Source organism: Oncorhynchus mykiss, chromosome 5, assembly GCF_013265735.2.
Source record: "Oncorhynchus mykiss isolate Arlee chromosome 5, USDA_OmykA_1.1, whole genome shotgun sequence".
Classification (NCBI taxonomy): domain Eukaryota; kingdom Metazoa; phylum Chordata; class Actinopteri; order Salmoniformes; family Salmonidae; genus Oncorhynchus; species Oncorhynchus mykiss.
The window spans coordinates 87737531-87758826 of record NC_048569.1 but is presented as its reverse complement, the minus strand read 5'-3'; the positions used below and the strand labels follow the sequence as shown (position 1 = coordinate 87758826).

General features: G+C 52.5%; 1 protein-coding gene across 4 annotated transcripts in view; it reads left to right on the top strand.

Moving 5' to 3' along the window:
* Positions 1–21296, top strand: part of LOC110523029 (low-density lipoprotein receptor-related protein 8-like) — a 363891-nt gene that overhangs the window by 290277 nt on the left and 52318 nt on the right. For all 4 annotated transcript variants that reach the window (XM_036978658.1, XM_036978657.1, XM_036978656.1 and 1 more), the window contains exons 12-14: positions 5048–5166; positions 11550–11689; positions 20536–20677. In XM_036978658.1, coding sequence (XP_036834553.1) covers positions 5048–5166; positions 11550–11689; positions 20536–20677 — 401 coding nt within the window. The remainder of the gene's footprint in view (positions 1–5047; positions 5167–11549; positions 11690–20535; positions 20678–21296) is intronic.

The window sequence follows — 21296 nt, the reverse complement described above, 5'->3', positions numbered from 1 at the left end:
CCCCTGTACCTCTCCCTTTTCCTCTTCCCCCCTCCCCCCCTGTACCTCTCCCTTTTCCTCTTCCATCCCTCCCTCCCTCCCTCCCCCTGTACCTCTCCCTCTTCCCTCTTCCCCTCCCTCCCTCCCCCTGTACCTCTCCCTTTTCCTCTTCCCTCCCTCCCTCCCTCCCTCCCCCTGTACCTCTCCCTCTTCCTCTTCCCTCCCTCCCTCCCCCTGTACCTCTCCCTTTTCCTCTTCCATCCCTCCCTCCCTCCCTCCCTCCCCCTGTACCTCTCCCTTTTCCTCTTCCATCCATCCCTCCCTCCCTCCCTCCCCCTGTACCTCTCCCTTTTCCTCTTCCATCCCTCCCTCCCTCCCTCCCTCCCCCTGTACCTCTCCCTTTGCCTCTTCCCTCCCTCCCTCCCCCTGTACCTCTCCCTTTTCCTCTTCCATCCCTCCCTCCCCCTGTACCTCTCCCTTTTCCTCTTCCCTCCCTCCCTCCCCCTGTACCTCTCCCTTTTCCTCTTCCCTCCCTCCCTCCCTCCCTCCCTCCCTCCCCCTGTACCTCTCCCTTTTCCTCTTCCATCCCTCCCTCCCTCCCTCCCCCTGTACCTCTCCCTTTTCCTCTTCCCTCCCTCCCTCCCCCTGTACCTCTCCCTTTTCCTCTTCCATCCCTCCCTCCCTCCCCCTGTACCTCTCCCTTTTCCTCTTCCCCCCCTCCCTCCCTCCCTCCCTCCCCCTGTACCTCTCCCTTTTCCTCTTCCATCCATCCCTCCCTCCCTCCCCCTGTACCTCTCCCTTTTCCTCTTCCCTCCCTCCCTCCCTCCCCCTGTACCTCTCCCTTTTCCTCTTCCCTCCCTCCCTCCCTCCCCCTGTACCTCTCCCTTTTCCTCTTCCCTCCCTCCCCCTGTACCTCTCCCTTTTCCTCTTCCCTCCCTCCCTCCCTCCCCCTGTACCTCTCCCTTTTCCTCTTCCCTCCCTCCCTCCCTCCCTCCCCCTGTACCTCTCCCTTTTCCTCTTCCCTCGCTCCCCCTGTACCTCTCCCTTTTCCTCTTCCCCCCCTCCCTCCCTCCCTCCCTCCCTCCCTCCCCCTGTACCTCTCCCTTTTCCTCTTCCCTCCCTCCCTCCCCCTGTACCTCTCCCTTTTCCTCTTCCCTCCCTCCCTCCCTCCCCCTGTACCTCTCCCTTTTCCTCTTCCCCCCCTCCCTCCCCCTGTACCTCTCCCTTTTCCTCTTCCATCCCTCCCTCCCTCCCTCCCCCTGTACCTCTCCCTTTTCCTCTTCCATCCCTCCCTCCCTCCCCCTGTACCGCTCCCTTTTCCTCTTCCATCCCTCCCTCCCTCCCTCCCCCTGTACCTCTCCCTTTTCCTCTTCCATCCATCCCTCCCTCCCTCCCTCCCCCTGTACCTCTCCCTTTTCCTCTTCCATCCCTCCCTCCCTCCCTCCCTCCCCCTGTACCTCTCCCTTTTCCTCTTCCATCCCTCCCTCCCCCTGTACCTCTCCCTTTTCCTCTTCCATCCCTCCCTCCCTCCCTCCCCCTGTACCTCTCCCTTTTCCTCTTCCCTCCCTCCCTCCCTCCCCCTGTACCTCTCCCTTTTCCTCTTCCATCCCTCCCTCCCTCCCTCCCTCCCCCTGTACCTCTCCCTTTTCCTCTTCCATCCCTCCCTCCCTCCCCCTGTACCTCTCCCTTTTCCTCTTCCATCCCTCCCTCCCTCCCTCCCCCTGTACCTCTCCCTTTTCCTCTTCCATCCCTCCCTCCCTCCCTCCCTCCCCCTGTACCTCTCCCTTTTCCTCTTCCATCCCTCCCTCCCTCCCTCCCCCTGTACCTCTCCCTTTTCCTCTTCCCTCCCTCCCCCTGTACCTCTCCCTTTTCCTCTTCCATCCCTCCCTCCCTCCCTCCCCCTGTACCTCTCCCTTTTCCTCTTCCCTCCCTCCCTCCCCCTGTACCTCTCCCTTTTCCTCATCCCTCCCTCCCTCCCTCCCCCTGTACCTCTCCCTTTTCCTCTTCCCTCCCTCCCTCCCTCCCCCTGTACCTCTCCCTTTTCCTCTTCCATCCCTCCCTCCCTCCCCCTGTACCTCTCCCTTTTCCTCTTCCCCCCCTCCCTCCCTCCCTCCCTCCCCCTGTACCTCTCCCTTTTCCTCTTCCATCCATCCCTCCCTCCCTCCCCCTGTACCTCTCCCTTTTCCTCTTCCCTCCCTCCCTCCCTCCCCCTGTACCTCTCCCTTTTCCTCTTCCATCCCTCCCTCCCTCCCTCCCTCCCCCTGTACCTCTCCCTTTTCCTCTTCCCTCCCTCCCCCTGTACCTCTTCCTTTTCCTCTTCCCTCCCTCCCTCCCTCCCCCTGTACCTCTCCCTTTTCCTCTTCCCTCCCTCCCTCCCTCCCTCCCTCCCCCTGTACCTCTCCCTTTTCCTCTTCCCTCCCTCCCTCCCTCCCTCCCCCTGTACCTCTCCCTTTTCCTCTTCCCTCCCTCCCTCCCTCCCTCCCCCTGTACCTCTCCCTTTTCCTCTTCCCTCCCTCCCTCCCTCCCTCCCCCTGTACCTCTCCCTTTTCCTCTTCCCCCCTCCCTCCCCCTGTACCTCTCCCTTTTCCTCTTCCATCCCTCCCTCCCTCCCCCTCTACCTCTCCCTTTTCCTCTTCCATTCCTCCCTCCCTCCCTCCCCCTGTACCTCTCCCTTTTCCTCTTCCCCCTCTCCCTCCCCCTGTACCTCTCCCTTTTCCTCTTCCATCTCTCCCTCCCTCCCCCTGTACCTCTCCCTTTTCCTCTTCCATCCCTCCCTCCCCCTGTACCTCTCCCTTTTCCTCTTCCATCCCTCCCTCCCTCCCCCTGTACCTCTCCCTTTTCCTCTTCCCTCCCTCCCTCCCTCCCTCCCCCTGTACCTCTCCCTTTTCCTCTTCCATCCCTCCCTCCCTCCCCCTGTACCTCTCCCTTTTCCTCTTCCATCCCTCCCTCCCTCCCCCTGTACCTCTCCCTTTTCCTCTTCCATCCCTCCCTCCCTCCCTCCCCCTGTACCTCTCCCTTTTCCTCTTCCATCCCTCCCTCCCTCCCCCTGTACCTCTCCCTTTTCCTCTTCCCTCCCTCCCTCCCTCCCTCCCTCCCCCTGTACCTCTCCCTTTTCCTCTTCCATCCCTCCCTCCCCCTGTACCTCTCCCTTTTCATCTTCCATCCCTCCCTCCCCCTGTACCTCTCCCTTTTCCTCTTCCCCCCTCCCTCCCCCTGTACCTCTCCCTTTTCCTCTTCTCCCCTCCCCCCCCTGTACCTCTCCCTTTTCCTCTTCCATCCCTCCCTCCCTCCCCCTGTACCTCTCCCTTTTCCTCTTCCATCCCTCCCTCCCTCCCTCCCTCCCTCCCCCTGTACCTCTCCCTTTTCCTCTTCCCCATCCCTCCCTCCCTCCCCCTGTACCTCTCCCTTTTCCTCTTCCCCCCCTCCCTCCCTCCCTCCCTCCCTCCCCCTGTACCTCTCCCTTTTCCTCTTCCCTCCCTCCCTCCCTCCCTACCCCTGTACCTCTCCCTTTTCCTCTTCCATCCCTCCCTCCCTCCCTCCCTCCCCCTGTACCTCTCCCTTTTCCTCTTCCCCCCCCCCTCCCTCCCTCCCTCCCTCCCTCCCCCTGTACCTCTCCCTTTTCCTCTTCCCTCCATCCCTCCATCCCCCCCTCCCCCTGTACCTCTCCCTTTTCCTCTTCCCCCCCTCCCTCCCTCCCTCCCTCCCCCTGTACCTCTCCCTTTTCCTCTTCCCCCATCCCTCCCTCCCTCCCCCTGTACCTCTCCCTTTTCCTCTTCCCTCCCTCCCTCCCCCTGTACCTCTCCCTTTTCCTCTTCCCCCCCTCCCTCCCTCCCTCCCTCCCTCCCCCTGTACCTCTCCCTTTTCCTCTTCCCCCCCTCCCTCCCTCCCTCCCTCCCCCTGTACCTCTCCCTTTTCCTCTTCCCCCCCTCCCTCCCTCCCTCCCTCCCCCTGTACCTCTCCCTTTTCCTCTTCCCCCCTCCCTCCCTCCCCCTGTACCTCTCCCTTTTCCTCTTCCCTCCCTCCCTCCCTCCCCCTGTTCCTCTTCCCCCATCCCTCCCTCCCTCCCTCCCCCTGTACCTCTCCCTTTTCCTCTTCCATCCATCCCTCCCTCCCTCCCTCCCTCCCTCCCCCTGTACCTCTCCCTTTTCCTCTTCCATCCCTCCCTCCCTCCCTCCCCCTGTACCTCTCCCTTTTCCTCTTCCCCCCCTCCCTCCCTCCCTCCCTCCCTCCCTCCCCCTGTACCTCTCCCTTTTCCTCTTCCCCCATCCCTCCCTCCCTCCCCCTGTACCTCTCCCTTTTCCTCTTCCCCCCCTCCCTCCCCCCCCTCCCTCCCCCTGTACCTCTCCCTTTTCCTCTTCCCCCCCTCCCTCCCTCCCTCCCTCCCCCTGTACCTCCCCCTGTACCTCTTCCCCCATCCCTCCCTCCCTCCCTCCCTCAATCCTGTACCTCTCCCTTTTCCTCTCCCTCCCCCTTTTCCTCTTCCCATCCCATCCCTCCCTCCCTCTCTTCCTGTCAGATGTAGCTGTAGGCATCAATAGCATCTATCTCGTCTCTCAGTGTCTCAACACTTAAGCTCCTCCCATCTCCCTAGCTCTCCCTGACAACTCTATTCCCCAAGGCCTTCTTTCCACAACATTACTGAGACAGATGAGCATGAAACATGCAAAGGAGCCCAACCCAACGTAGGTTTGTTTCCTCAGTACAGGGAAAGAAGACAATGTTAGCTAACTGTCCCCGCTGGTCTGTATACTACCTGCCTGGCTGGCTGGCTGGCTGGCTGGCTGGCTGGCCTATTTCTATCATGGAGGTAGAACATGAAGAGTTCTGCTGCCTGGGAGATATGTACACAGTTGGCCTTTGGCTCAGTAGTGCAGATGGAAGGTTTGGTTTACTTTTAAACCATTTACATATTTATTGGAGATTCTTTCCTACAGTCTCAGGTAAAGGTTGTGTCTCCTAATAGCTCCTAATAGCACCTCTCTCTCTCTTTCCATACTGTGGGCTACATATCCTCACTATGTGATTATTGTAGTTATTTTTCAATGTAAATCCCTTTACTCTCCTGTAGGTTTATGTACTGGTCTGACTGGGGGACCCAGGCGAAGATCGAGAAGGCTGGCATGAACGGAGTGGATCGCCAAGTACTGGTGTCAGAGAGGATCGAATGGCCCAACGGCATCACTCTGGGTAAGACTGGCACTGGGGAGGGAGGGAGGGAATGAGGGAGAGCTACATGATGAGAGTACAGAGAGAGAGAGACTGAAGGGAAAGGAAGTCAGAGAGAGACTTAAGGGAAAGGAAGACAGAGAGAGACTGAAGGGAAAGGAAGACAGAGAGAGAAACTGAAGGGAAAGGAAGACAGAGAGAAACTGAAGGGAAGGGAAGACAGAGAGAGACTGAAGGGAAAGGAAGACAGAGAGAGACTGAAGGGAAAGGAAGACAGAGAGAGACTGAAGGGAAAGAAAGACAGAGAGAGACTGAAGGGAAAGGAAGACAGAGAGAGAGACTGAAGGGAAAGGAAGACAGCGAGAGAGACTGAAGGGAAAGGAAGACAGAGATAGACTGAAGGGAAAGGTAGACAGAGAGAGACTGAAGGGAAAGGAAGACAGAGAGTGATTGAAGGGAAAGGAAGACAGAGAGAGACTGAAGGGAAAGGAAGTCAGATAGAGACTGAAGGGAAAGGAAGACAGAGAGAGAATGAATGGAAAGGAAGTCAGAGAGAGACTGAAGGGAAAGGAAGACAGAGAGAGACTGAAGGGAAAGGAAGACAGAGATAGACTGAAGGGAAAGGAAGACAGAGAGACTGAAGGGAAAGGAAGACAGAGAGAGACTGAAGGGAAAGGAAGACAGAGAGAGAGACTGAAGGGAAAGGAAGACAGAGAGAGACTGAAGGGAAAGGAAGACAGAGGGAGACAGAAGGGAAAGGTAGACAGAGAGAGAAACTGAAGGGAAAGGAAGACAGAGAGAGACTGATGGGAAAGGAAGACAGAGAGAGACTGAATGGAAAGGAAGACAGAGAGAGAGACTGAAGGGAAAGGAAGACAGAGAGAGAGACTGAAGGGAAATGTAGACAGAGAGAGAAACTGAAGGGAAAGGAAGACAGAGAGAGACTGACGGGAAAGGAAGACAGAGAGAGACTGAAGGGAAAGGAAGACAGAGAGAGACTTAAGGGAAAGGAAGACAGAGAGAGACTGAAGGGAAAGGAAGACAGAGAGAGACTGAAGGGAAAGGAAGACAGAGAGAGACTGAAGGGAAAGGAAGACAGAGAGAGACTGAAGGGAAAGGTAGACAGAGAGAGACTGAAGGGAAAGGAAGACAGAGAGTGATTGAAAGGAAAGGAAGACAGAGAGAGACTGAAGGGAAAGGAAGACAGAGAGAGACTGAAGGGAAAGGAAGACAGAGAGAGACTGAAGGGAAAGGAAGACAGAGAGAGACTGAAGGGAAAGGAAGACAGAGAGAGACTGAAGGGAAAGGAAGACAGAGAGAGAATGAATGGAAAGGAAGTCAGAGAGAGACTGAAGGGAAAGGAAGACAGAGAGAGACTGAAGGGAAAGGAAGACAGAGAGATACTGAAGGGAAAGGAAGACAGAGAGAGACTGAAGGGAAAGGAAGACAGAGAGAGACTGAAGGGAAAGGAAGACAGAGAGAGAGACTGAAGGGAAAGGAAGTCAGAGAGAGAGACTGAAGGGAAAGGAAGACAGAGAGAGAGACTGAAGGGAAAGGAAGACAGAGAGAGACTGAAGGGAAAGGAAGACAGAGAGAGACTGAAGGGAAAGGAAGACAGAGAGAGACTGAAGGGAAAGGAAGACAGAGAGAGACTGAAGGGAAAGGAAGACAGAGAGAGACGGAAGGGAAAGGAAGACAGAGAGAGACTGAAGGGAAAGGAAGACAGAGAGAGACTGAAGGGAAAGGAAGACAGAGGGAGACTGAAGGGAAATGTAGACAGAGAGAGAAACTGAAGGGAAAGGAAGACAGAGAGAGACTGACGGGAAAGGAAGACAGAGAGAGACTGAAGGGAAAGGAAGACAGAGAGAGACTTAAGGGAAAGGAAGACAGAGAGAGACTGAAAGGAAAGGAAGACAGAGAGAGACTGAAGGGAAAGGAAGACAGAGGGAGACAGAAGGGAAAGGTAGACAGAGAGAGAAACTGAAGGGAAAGGAAGACAGAGAGAGACTGACGGGAAAGGAAGACAGAGAGAGACTGAAGGGAAAGGAAGACAGAGAGAGACTGACGGGAAAGGAAGACAGAGAGAGACTGAAGGGAAAGGAAGACAGAGAGAGAGACTGACTGAAGGGAAAGGAAGACAGAGAGAGAGACTGAAGGGAAAGGAAGACAGAGAGAGAAACTGAAGGGAAAGGAAGACAGAGAGAGACTGACGGGAAAGGAAGACAGAGAGAGACTGAAGGGAAAGGAAGACAGAGAGAGACTGAAGGGAAAGGAAGACAGAGAGAGACTGAAGGGAAAGGAAGACAGAGGGAGACTGAAGGGAAAGGTAGACAGAGAGAGAAACTGAAGGGAAAGGAAGACAGAGAGAGACTGACGGGAAAGGAAGACAGAGAGAGACTGAAGGGAAAGGAAGACAGAGAGAGAGACTGAAGGGAAAGGAAGACAGAGAGAGACTGAAGGGAAAGGAAGACAGAGAGAGACTGAAGGGAAAGGAAGACAGAGGGAGACAGAAGGGAAAGGTAGACAGAGAGAGAAACTGAAGGGAAAGGAAGACAGAGAGAGACTGACGGGAAAGGAAGACAGAGAGAGACTGAAGGGAAAGGAAGACAGAGAGAGACTGACGGGAAAGGAAGACAGAGAGAGACTGAAGGGAAAGGAAGACAGAGAGAGAGACTGAAGGGAAAGGAAGACAGAGAGAGACTGAAGGGAAAGGAAGACAGAGAGAGACTGAAGGGAAAGGAAGACAGATAGAGACTGGAGGGAAAGGAAGACAGAGAGAGACTGAAGGGAAAGGAAGACAGAGAGAGACTGAAGGGAAAGGAAGACAGAGAGAGACTGAAGGGAAAGGAAGACAGAGAGAGAGACTGAAGGGAAAGGTAGACAGAGAGAGACTGAAGGGAAAGGAAGACAGAGAGAGACTGAAGGGAAAGGAAGACAGAGAGAGAGACTGAAGGGAAAGGTAGACAGAGAGAGACTGAAGGGAAAGGTAGACAGAGTGTCGAGAAGCGATAAGAGAGACAGAAAGAAAACAATGTAGAATAAAAATGTCTGTTACGGGCCTCCCGGGTGGTGCAGTGGTTAAGGGCGCTGTACTGCAGCACCAGCTGTGCTACCAGAGACTCTGGGTTCGCGCCCAGGTTCTGTCGTAACCGGCCGTGACCGGGAGGTCCGTGGAGCGACGCACAATTGGCCTAGCGTCGTCCGGGTTAGGAAGGGGTTGGCCGGTAGGGATGTCCTTGTCTCATCGCGCACCAGCGACTCCTGTGGCGGGCCGGGCGCAGTGCTAACCAAGGTTGCCAGGTGCATGGTGTTTCCTCCGACACATTGGTGTGGCTGGCTTCCGGGTTGGATGCGCGCTGCGTTAAGTAGCAGTGCCGCTTGGTTGGTTGGGTTGTGTATCGGAGGATGCATGACTTTCAACCTTCGTCTTTCAACCTTCGAGTTGTAGCGATGAGACAAGATAGTAGCTACTAAAACAATTGGATACCACTAAAATAAAAAAACTAAATGTCTGTCACTAAATGTGAGTCAGTCAGTCAGTGTGGCTCTGTCATCAATCAGCCTGTAGTTTGTTCTTTCGGCAGAGCTGTATCATCAATACCCCAATCATCCTCCCCTCCATTCCTCCACCCTTCCTCCCCTCCATTCCTCCACCCTTCCTCCCCTCCATTCCTCCACCCTTCCTCCCCTCCATTCCTCCACCCTTCCTCCCCTCCATTCCTCCACCCTTCCTCCCCTCCATTCCTCCACCCTTCCTCCCCTCCATTCCTCCACCTGTGCCAATTTCTCTCCTTTCTGTGTCCATGGCTGATGATGAGACACAGAACTACAGAGAGACAGATAACGACAGAGCAGAGAGAGACAGAGAACGACAGAGCAGAGAGAGACAGAGAACGACAGAGCAGAGAGAGAGACAGAGAACGACAGAGCAGAGAGAGAGACAGAGAACGACTGAGCAGAGAGAGACAGAACGACAGAGCAGAGAGAGAGACAGAGAACGACAGAGCAGAGAGAGAGACATGGGAACGACAGAGCAGAGAGAGAGAGAAAACGACAGAGCAGAGAGAGACAGAGGGTGACAGAGCAGGGCGAGAGATAGATAGAGAGAGTGACAGAGCAGGGAGATAGAGTGACAGAGCAGGGCGAGAGATAGATAGAGATATAGAGAGAGTGACAGAGCAGGGAGATAGAGAGAGACAGAGAGTGACAGAGCAGGGAGATAGAGAGAGTGACAGAGCAGGGCGAGAGATAGATAGAGATATAGAGAGAGTGACAGAGCAGGGAGATAGAGAGAGACAGAGAGTGACAGAGCAGGGAGATAGAGAGAGTGACAGAGCAGGGCGAGAGATAGATAGAGATATAGAGAGAGTGACAGAGCAGGGAGATAGAGAGAGACAGAGAGTGACAGAGCAGGGAGATAGAGAGAGTGACAGAGCAGGGAGATAGAAATATAGAGAGTGACAGAGCAGGGAGATAGAGAGTGACAGAGCAGGGAGATAGAGAGAGTGACAGAGCAGGGAGATAGAGAGAGACAGTGAACGACAGAGCAGAGAGAGAGACAGAGAACGACAGAGCAGAGAGAGAGACAGAGAACGACAGAGCAGAGAGACAGAGAACGACAGAGCAGAGAGAGACAGAGAACGACAGAGCAGAGAGAGACAGAGAACGCCAGAGCAGAGAGAGAGACAGAACGACAGAGCAGAGAGAGAGACAGAGAACGACAGAGCAGAGAGAGAGACAGAACTTGCTTTGGCAATGTTAACACATGTTTCCCATGCCAATGAATTTAATTGAATTGAGAGACACAGAGTGACAGAGCAGGGAGATAAAGAGAGTGACAGAGCAGGGAGATAGAGAGTGACAGAGCAGGGAGATAGAGAGTGACAGAGAAGGGAGATAGAGAGGGTGACAGAGCAGGGAGATAGAGAGGGTGACAGAGCAGGGAGACAGAGAGAGTGACAGAGCAGAGAGATAGAGAGTGACAGAGCAGAGAGATAGAGAGAGTGACAGAGTAGGGAGATAGAGAGAGTGACAGAGCAGGGAGACAGAGAGTGACAGAGCAGGGAGATAGAGAGTGACAGAGCAGGGAGATAGAGAGAGTGCCAGAGCAGAGAGATAGAGATTTGTGATTTGTGACCTGTTGCCACGAGAAAAGGGCAACCAGTGAAGAACACACACCATTGTAAATACAACCCATATTTATGCTTATTTATTTTATCTTGTGTCCTTTAACCATTTGTACATTGTTAAAACACTGTATATATATATAATATGACATTTGTAATGTCTTTACTGTTTTGAAACCTCTGTATGTGTAATGTTTACTGTTAATTTTTGTTGTTTTTCACTTTATATTTTCACTTTGTATGTTGTCTACCTCACTTGCTTTGGCAATGTTAACACATGTTTCCCATGCCAATAAAGCCCTTGAATTGAATTGAATAGAGAGAGTGACAGAGCAGGGAGATAGAGAGTGACAGAGCAGGGAGATAGAGAGTGATAGAGCAGGGAGATAGAGAGAGTGACAGAGCAGAGAGATAGAGAGAGTGACAGAGCAGAGAGATAGAGAGAGTGACAGAGCAGAGAGATAGAGAGAGTGACAGAGCAGGGAGATAGAGAGAGTGACAGAGCAGGGCGAGAGAGAGAGAGAGAGAGAACAACAGAGCAAGGACAGAGAGATGGATGTGGAATTGAGGTGTCGCTAGCTAGGGTTACATCTGTATGAAAACAAATGATGTTGAGAGTTAGAGGAGCAAGAGAGAGAGAAAATAACACTGGCTGGCTAATATGGTTTCATGGATTTGACAGCAGACAGACAGCACAGAGTAGAATGGTTGATAGTATGAGTGGCTGAGTGGAGAGAGGTGAGGTTGTGAATGAGTCCCTACAGCTCTGTTACTACCGCAGTATTTACTTTGCCGACCGGCTTATTCACTTCCATAGCAACTGATCTAGACAACCTATCAACTGCACACCTACACATAGTCCATTGACATAACTGATATTAGCTTGAGGTCAGGTTAGGTTAAGTGCCAGGCTCAAGTACCCAGTTAAATAAAAGGTTGTGTAGTTTTCCCCATCTGGAGATTGAACCAACAACCTTCTGATCACTATTCTATTGAGTCTAACTGAAGGGCTTGTCTGACAAAGAGGATTGATCTTCTACTGGACCAGAATCATCAACCTCTCTGTCTATACCTTTTCTTGTTCACTTCTGAAGAAGTACCATACATTAACCTGACCTCCCTCGCTCTCTCCTCTCCCTTCCATTCCTTTCTCCCTCTCTCTCTCCTTTACTTATTCTCTCCCTCCCCTCTACTCCCATCCCTCTCCCCCTCTCTCACCCCCTTTATTTTTCTCCCTCTGACTTCTCACTCCCTCTCTCCCCCCTCTCCCTGTCTCAGACCTATCCAACAGGCGTCTGTACTGGGTGGACTCCAAGCTGCACCTGCTCTCCAGCATCGACCTGAACGGTGACAACCGCAAAGTGCTGCTCTTTTCCCAGGACCACCTGGGGCACCCCTTCGCTCTCACCGTCTTCGAGGTAAGGAGGGGAAAGACATAGGAGGAGGGGTAAAGAGACACAAAGGAGACACAGGGGAGGGAGGATGTGGGGGGAGCAGGATGGGATGGAGAAATGGGAGGGGGGAGGAGCAAGAGAGAGGGGAGGGAAGCAAGATGGGATAGAGAGTGAAGGAGAGAGGGGAGGGGAGCAGGATGGGATGGGATGGAGAGTGGGGCGGGGAGAGGGGAGGGAAGGGGAGCAGGATGGGATGAAGAGGGAAGGAGAGAGGGGGGAGCAGGATGGGATGGAGAGAGGGGAGGGGAGGGGAGGGGAGGGGAGCAGGATGGGATGGGATGGAGAGTGGGGAGGGAAGGGGAGCAGGATGGGATGAAGAGGGAAGGAGAGAGGGGAGGGGAGCAGGATGGGATGGAGAGGGAAGGAGAGAGGGGGGAGCAGGATGGGATGGAGAGGGGGGAACAGGATGGGATGGAGAGTGAAGGAGAGAAGGGAGTGGAGCAGGATGGGATGGAGAGTGAAGGAGAGAGGGGAGTGGAGCAGGATGGGATGGAGAGAGTGGAGGGGAGGGGAGCATGATGGGATGGAGAGAGGGGCGGGGAGAGGGGAGGGGAGCAGGATGGGATGGAGAGGGAAGGAGAGAGGGGAGTGGAGCAGGATGGGATGGAGAGTGAAGGAGAGAGGGGAGTGGAGCAGGATGGGATGGAGAGGGGGGGAACAGGATGGGATGGAGAGTGAAGGAGAGAAGGGAGTGGAGCAGGATGGGATGGAGAGTGAAGGAGAGAGGGGAGTGGAGCAGGATGGGATGGAGAGAGTGGAGGGGAGGGGAGCATGATGGGATGGAGAGTGAAGGAGAGAGGGGAGTGGAGCAGGATGGGATGGAGAGAGTGGAGGGGAGGGGAGCATGATGGGATGGAGAGAGTGGAGGGGAGGGGAGCAGGATGGGATGGAGAGAGGGGGGAGCAGGATGGGATGGAGAGAGGGGAGGGGAGGGGAGGGGAGCAGGATGGGATGGAGAGGGAAGGAGAGAGGGGGGAGCAGGATGGGATGGAGAGGGGGGAACAGGATGGGATGGAGAGTGAAGGAGAGAAGGGAGTGGAGCAGGATGGGATGGAGAGTGAAGGAGAGAGGGGAGTGGAGCAGGATGGGATGGAGAGAGTGGAGGGGAGGGGAGCATGATGGGATGGAGAGAGGGGAGTGGAGCAGGATGGGATGGAGAGAGGGGCGGGGAGAGGGGAGGGGAGCAGGATGGGAAGGGGAGGGGAGCAGGATGGGAAGGAGAGGGGAGCAGGATGGGAAGGAGAGAGGGGAGGGAGAGGGAAGGAGAGAGGGGAGTGGAGCAGGATGGGATGGAGAGAGTGGAGGGGAGGGGAGCATGATGGGATGGAGAGAGGGGAGTGGAGCAGGATGGGAAGGGGAGGGGAGCAGGATGGGAAGGAGAGGGGAGCAGGATGGGAAGGAGAGAGGGGAGGGAGAGGGAAGGGGAGCAGGATGGGATGGAGAAGGAAGGAGAGAGTGGAGGGGCAGGATGGGATGGAGAGAGGGGAGGGGAGCAGGATGGGATGGAGAAGGAAGGAGAGAGTGGAGGGGCAGGATGGGATGGAGAGAGGGGAGTGGAGCAGGATGGGAAGGGGAGGGGAGCAGGATGGGAAGGAGAGGGGAGCAGGATGGGAAGGGGAGGGGAGCAGGATGGGAAGGAGAGGGGAGCAGGATGGGAAGGAGAGAGGGGAGGGAGAGGGAAGGGGAGCAGGATGGGATGGAGAAGGAAGGAGAGAGGGGAGGGGCAGGATGGGATGGATAGTTTCACTTTGTATATTATCTACTTCACATGTTTTGGCAATGCTATCACATATTTCCAATGCCAATAAAACCTATTGAATTTAATTGAGAGAGGGGAGATAAGAGAGGAGGGTGGAGGAGCAGGAGCAAGTAGAGGGAGAGATGGGCTGAGGAGGGAGTGGGGGTGGACAGCCACAGGGAGAGGGAAGAGGGGGAGAGGGCTGAGGAGGGAGTGGGGGTAGACAGCCACAGGGAGAGGGGAGAGGGGGAGAGGGCTGAGGAGGGAGTGGACAGCCACAGGGAGAAGGAAGAGGGGGAGAGGGTGGAAGGAATCGGGTCACAGAGGGGGAGGAGGGGGAAAGTAATCTGATCCTAGGTGGAGAAAGGAGAGTGTCAGAGGGGTAAGCAGGGAGGGCACAGTGGTGTGAGACTTTGACATGATACCGGTATTGTCTTTCAACAGCTGCGGTGTCAACGCCACAGGAAGAGCCTCTATGAGTCAGGCATGGTAGATTAGTGGTATACAGAATTGATCGAGGAAGGGAAATGACCAATAAGAACTAAAGGAAGTAATAATGGGTATTGAAGTCAGAGGATTGGATGAGATAACAGAGCTCTGGCTGCTCTAAGAGATCCCAGTAGATCAGTGGTAATATGGTAGTGGTGGGGGGTGCACACAGAGGAGGACATGGGGACATTCTTTCAGTGGGGAAATCCATCATGTCCAGAGTGCCTGCCTGCCTGCCTGCCTGCCTGCCTGCCTGCCTGCCTGCCTGCGTGTATATGTGCTAGAGAGACCACTGTCCCATGCTCTGTGGGGCAGCAATTATAACACTCTAGATGAATGGCCTCCAGCACTGTGTTCATTCTACAGTAGCCAGTCAGGACCCAGACCTGGCCATGGTCTTCAGTACCGCAGGGCCGTGGAGGATGGAGGGGTAGAGGGTTATACATCACAGCCTAGCCCCCTAACAGGCCCACCGACAGGGCAGGATTCTCCACACGACTGCACCCACCTCCACTCTCCTCCCTGAGGCCATCTTATTTTTATTGCTGTCTGCTGGGCTGGAGAGAGGGAGTGGGGCTAGCCTGGAATGGAGAGAGGGAGTGGGGCAGGGCTGGGATGGAGAGAGGGAGTGGGTGGGTGGGCTGGGCTGGAGAGAGGGAGCAGGGCTGAGCTGGGCTGGAGAGAGGGAGCGGGGCTGGGCTGGAGAGAGGGAGTGGGGCTAGCCTGGGATGGAGAGAGGGAGTGGGGCTGGGCTGGGATGGAGAGAGGGAGTGGGGCTGGGATGGAGAGAGGGAGTGGGGCAGGGCTGGGATGGAGAGAGGGAGTGGGGCTGGGCTGGGATGGAGAGAGGGAGTGGGGCAGGGCTGGGATGGAGAGAGGGAGTGGGTGGGTGGGCTGGGATGGAGAGAGGGAGTGGGGCAGGGCTGGGATGGAGAGAGGGAGTGGGGCAGGGCTGGGATGGAGAGAGGGAGTGGGGCAGGGCTGGGATGGAGAGAGGGAGTGGGGCAGGGCTGGGATGGAGAGAGGGAGTGGGTGGGGTGGGTCAGTGGGTTGGGGTTGGAGAGAGGGAGTGGGTGGGTGGGTTGGGGTTGGAGAGAGGTATTGGGGCTGGGTTGACTCTGGGTAGATGGGCTGTGAGGGACTGATATCGGGGCTGACTGATTAGATGGAGTGTAAATGAGGGCTGAGCAGACAGTTAGACAGGGTAGGGTGACAGACTGACAGGTGTTGTACAGGGATAGATTGGAGATCATGTACGGCAGATGAGTGCAATACCTCTTCCCTAATCTGCTATTGTGGGCGTGTGAATGCACTCCTGGTCTAGATGGCTTATCTGAAAGAACCCGCAACCCTCCAGGCTTAGACTTCACTGTCATCTAGCTGACACCCTGCACAATGGATATCAGCCCTACCTTACAGCTCATTGCACCTTTCCTATAGGGACGATGTCTATTCATTACATGACTATAAGTCACATGACTATAAGTCACATGACTATAAGTCATGTAATGAATAGACAAGTGTGAGCAGAACTGAGCTGATCCAGGACCAGTGTTTAGTTGTGGAGTGTCAGGGTAGGTAATGTTAAGGACTGATCAGGGTTAAGAGCCTGGGAGATTTGGCCGTCTCAGGGGTTAAGCCTGCAGATTTGAAATGACCCACCTTGATCTCACTGTTAGGTCCAGAGTGGTGTCTGTACACGGCTGCAATGCAGAATCTGTGCCCTATAAACGAACAGAAGGAGTTGGGAAGGAGGAAGGGAGTGAAGGCGAGAGAGGAATGAGAGAGAGAGAGGCAGATGGAGAGGAAGAGGGGGATGGAGAGAGAGAGAGGCGGATGGAGAGGAAGGGGGGTTGGAGAGAGAGAGAGGCAGATGGAGAGAAAGAGGGGGATGGAGAGAGAGAGAAACGGATGGAGAGAAAGGGGGGATGGAGAGAGAGGCGGATGGAGAGAAAGAAGGGGATGAGAGAGAGAGAGAGAGAGAGAGAGAGAGAGAGAGAGAGAGAGGCGAATGGAGAGGAAGAGGGGGATGGAGAGAGAGAGGCGGATGGAGAGAAAGGGGTGATGGAGAGAGAGAGAGGTGGATGGAGAGAAAGAGGGGGATGGCGAGAGAGGGGGATGAGAGAGAGAGAGAGAGAGAGGCGAATGGAGAGGAAGAGGGGGATGGAGAGAGAGAGGCGGATGGAGAGAAAGGGGGGATGGAGAGAGAGGCGGATGGAGAGAAAGAAGGGGATGAGAGAGAGAGAGGCGGATGGAGAGGAAGAGGGGGGTGAGAGAGAGGGGAAGAGGGGGATGGAGAGAGAGAGGCGTATGGAGAGAAAGGGGGGGTGGCGAGAGAGAGGTGGATGGAGAGAAAGAGGGGGATGGAGAGAGAGAGAGGCGGATGGAGAGAAGGGGGGATGGAGAGAGAGTACTTTAACTATTTGCACATCATTACAACACTGTATTTAGCCATGATATGATATTTGTGACCGACCGCCATGATTCGGTCTTATGTAGCAGCATTTCAAATTGAGACACAGAGCTACACAATGGTATATCAGACACTGCATTTGAGGAACAATGGGAAAGTAATTCTGCTTTGAGAGTTGATAAACTTGAAACCTCACTTTTGAGAAAATGGCCTTTGAATGTTAGGGTTAGGGGAGGGTTTGGCCCCCAGGGATGTCCTTGTCCCATCGCACTAGCGACTCCTGTGGCGGACCGGGCACAGTGCGCGCTGACACGGACGCCAGGTGTACAGTGTTTCCTCCAACACATTGGTGCTTCTGGCTTCCGGGTTAAGTGGGCATTGTGGCAAGAAGCAGTGCAGCTTGGTTGGGTTGTGTTTTGGAGGACCCACGGCTCTCGACCTTCGCCTCTCCCGAGTCTGTACGGGAGTTGCAGCGATGAGACAAGACTGTAACTACCAAGTGGATACCACGAAATTGGCTCTGTGGGGTGTCTTTGTGTTTGTGAACAGAGCCCCAGGACCAGCTTGCTTAGGGGACTCTTCTCCAGGTTCATCTCTCTGTAGGTGATGACTTTATTATGGAATCGCTTCCTTTTAGGTGGTTGTAGAATTTTATGTTCCTTTTTATGGATTTTGATAATTAGTGGGTATCGGTCTGATTCTGTTCTGCATGCATTATTTGGTTTACGTTGTACACAGAATGTTTTTGCAGAATTCTGTTTGCAGAGTCTCAATTTGGTGTTTGGCGTATTTTGTGAATTCTTGGTTGGTGAGCGGACCTCAGACCTCACAACCATAAAGGGCAATTGGTTCTATGACTGATTTAAGTATTTTTTTGCCAGGTCCTGATTGGTATGTTGAATTTTATGTTCCTTTTGATGGCACGGAAGGCCCTTCTTGCCTTGTATCTCAGATTGTTCACAGCTTTGTGGAAGTTACTTGTGGCGCTGATGTTTAGGCCGAGGTATGTAAAGTTTTTTGTGTGCTCTAGGGCAACGGTGTCTAGATGGAGTTTGTATTATTTTGTATTATTGAGATTTACTGTCAGGGCCCAGGTCTGACAGAATCTGTGCAGAAGATCTACAGTGGGGCAAAAAAGTATTTAGTCAGCCACCAATTGTGCAAGTTCTCCCACTTAAAATGATGAGGGAGGCCTGTAATTTTCATCATAGGTACACTTCAACTATGACAGACAAAATTAGAAAAAAAATCCAGAAAATCACATTGTAGGATTTTTTATGAATTTATTTGCCAATTATGGTGGAAAATAAGTATTTGGTCAATAACAAAAGTTTATCTCAATACTTTGTTATATACCCTTTGTTGGCAATGACAGAGGTCAAATGTTTTCTGTAAGTCTTCACAAGGTTTTCACACACTGTTGCTGGTATTTTGGCCCATTCCTCCATGCAGATCTCCTCTAGAGCAGTGATGTTTTGGGGCTGTTGCTGGGCAACACGGACTTTCAACTCCCTCCAAAGATGTTCTATGGCGTTGAGATCTGGAGACTGGCTAGGCCACTCCAGGACCTTGAAATGCTTCTTACGAAGCCACTCCTTCGTTGCCCGGGCGGTGTGTTTAGGATCATTGTCATGCTGAAAGACCCAGCCACGTTTCATCTTCAATGCCCTGGGTGATGGAAGGAGATTTTCACTCAAAATCTCACGATACATGGCCCCATTCATTCTTTCCTTTACACGGATCAGTCGTCCTGGTCCCTTTGCAGAAAAACAGCCCCAAAGCATGATGTTTCCACCCCCATGCTTCACAGTAGGTATGGTGTTCTTTGGACGCAACTCAGCATTCTTTGTCCTCCAAACACGACGAGTTGAGTTTTTACCAAAAAGTTATATTTTGGTTTCATATGACCATATGACATTCTCCCAATCTTCTTCTGGATCATCAAAATGCTCTCTAGCAAACTTCAGACGGGCCTGGACATGTACTGGCTTAAGCAGGGGGACACGTCTGGCACTGCAGGATTTGAGTCCCTGGCGGCGTAGTGTGTTACATTTTGACCCCACGGGGTGAGATCTTGCGTGTAGTCCCAGTTCGAGGGAGATTATCAGTGGTCTTGTATGTCTTCCATTTCCTAATAATTGCTCCCACAGTTGATTTCTTTAAACCATGCTGCTTACCTATTGCAGATTCAGTCTTCCCAGCCTGGTGCAGGTCTACAATTTTGTTCCTGGTGTCCTTTGACAGCTCTTTGGTCTTGGCCATAGTGGAGTTTGGAGTGTGACTGTTTGAGGTTGTGGACAGGTGTCTTTTATACTGATAACAACTTCAAACAGGTGCCATTAATACAGGTAACGAGTGGAGGACAGAGGAGCCTCTTAAAGAAGAAGTTACAGGTCTGTGAGAGCCAGAAATCTTGCTTGTTTGTAGGTGACCAAATACTTATTTTCCACCATAATTTGCAAATAAATTCATAAAAAATCCTATAATGTGATTTTCTGCTTGGGTGTTTGACTGCCATTGTTGGGACTGTCTGTCTGTCTGTCTGTCTGTCTGTCTGTCTGTCTGTCTGTCTGTCTGTCTCCCTCTCTTTCTCTGTGTGTGTGTCTCTATCGCACTCTCTCTGTATAGCTCTCTCGATAGCTCGCTGTCTATCTCTCGATCACAATCTCGCTCTGTTCATCTCTTGATTACGATCTCTCTGTCTCTCTCTCTGTCTATCTCACTATCACGATCTCTTTCTCTGTCTATCTCTCTATCACAATCTCTCTCTGTCTACTTCTCAATCATGATCTCTCTCTGTTTATATCTCGATCACAATCTCTTTCTCTCTCAACTATCTTATTCTCTCTCTGTCTATTTGTCTCTTTGTCTCGATCTAGCTCTCTATCTCTTCTCTCCCTTTCTGTTTCCCTCTTCTCGCTCAATCTTCATCTAAATTTCTCTCTGTCGCTCCTCTCACACCTCGTTTCATGTTTGCTCGTGGTAGCAGATGGATCTAAGGTTGCCGTAGCAACCATGGAACTATCACCTCAGCCTCCGCTCATGCTGCTATGGTATCACTGGAGGACAGGCTGATAAGATGGCATTAGATGAGAGAGAGAGGCGAGTTGAGGGAAAGAGAAAGAGGGCGATAGACAGAAAGTAATGAAAAGTTGTAAATAGAGGTCTTATGTCTAGGGTTGGTCTGGGTCCCTGTGGACTGCTGCTGAATATTGCCCCACTGGTGATGAGTGGAGAAAAGCCATTACATTGTGTTAAATGTACTGATGGAGGTCAATGTCAACCGCTGGTGTTCCCTTATACCTGCTGGACAGGACCTCCTTCAGTGTCTGGTGACAGGACATGATGTGGCTACGCTAGCAGAACACCTCAATAACCCTCTAGATGTTGTGGTGCTCCATGAAGTGTGATAGGCTACTTAAAACTGTAGATTTTGGTGGGAGAATGTTTCCAACATGTTTAGTGTTAGGATTAGATTGTATTGAACAAAACTCAAGCCAACTTTTTCCGATGTCCTCAGGACGTGGTTAGACGTCCAATTTCGAAGTCACTCTTGAGCGATCTGCCTGTGTATTGACAATGACAACAATAACGGCCAATCTGTCTGCAGGCTTTGTAACAACAGATTTATTATTATCCAGCTCACTTACTGTAATGTCATATCTTGATATGGTCTCTCCTGACTTACTGTAATGTCATATCTTGATATGGTCTCTCCTGACTTACTGTAATGTCATATCTTGATATGGTCTCTCCTGACTTACTGTAATGTCATATCTTGATATGGTCTCTCCTGACTTACTGTAATGTCATATCTTGATATGGTCTCTCCTGACTTACTGTAATGTCATATCTTGATATGGTCTCTCCTGACTTACTGTAATGTCATATCTTGATATGGTCTCTCCTGACTTACTGTAATGTCATATCTTGATATGGTCTCTCCTGACTTACTGTAATGTCATATCTTGATATGGTCTCTCCTGACTTACTGTAATGTCATATCTTGATATGGTCTCTCCTGACTTACTGTAATGTCATATCTTGATATGGTCTCTCCTGACTTACTGTGATTGCACAGCCTCCTGTCTCGCTGCCTCACACGTCATAGAAAACAACTGCTTATGTGTTGTGGGTTGAGGACTGAACCATCCCCATGTCTCCCTGCAGGACCGTGTGTACTGGACAGACCTGGAGGATGAGGCTATCTACAGCGCTAACAGGCTAACAGGACACGATGTGGCTACGCTAGCAGAACACCTCAATAACCCTCTAGATGTTGTGGTGTTCCACGAACTACGCCAACCCAAAGGTGAGAGACAGACATGTACACACATACCTGCTCATACACACAGTATTTATTTTGTAGTGTTTTTTTGATAGAACACAGGAACACTACCTGTATGTTATTTTACCTGAGAGAAATGGGTCAAGTGTCAATATTAATGTGTGTGTCTGTCTGCGACACTGGAAAATACACTATATATGCAAAAGCATGTGTTCACCCCTTCAAATTAGTCGATTCGGCTATTTCAGTCACACCCGTTGCTGACAGGTGTATAAAATTGAGCACACAGACATGCAATCTACATAGACAAACACTGGCAGTAAAATGGCCTTACTGAAGAACTCAGTGACTTTCAACATTGCACCGTCATAGGATGTCACCTTTCCAAGTCAGTTTGTCGTAGCTCGTTTGTCTTCGGTTGCAACATTCGCTACCGAGTTCCAAACTGCCTCTGGAAGCAATGTCAGCATAAGAACTGTTCGTCGGGAACTTCATGAAATGGGTTTCCATGGCCGAGCAGCCACACACAAGCCACACTTAACACTACAGCATACAATGACATTCTAGATGATTCTGTGCTTCCAACTTTGTGGCAACAGTTTGGAGAAGGCCCTTTCCTGTTTCAGCATGATAATGCCCCGTG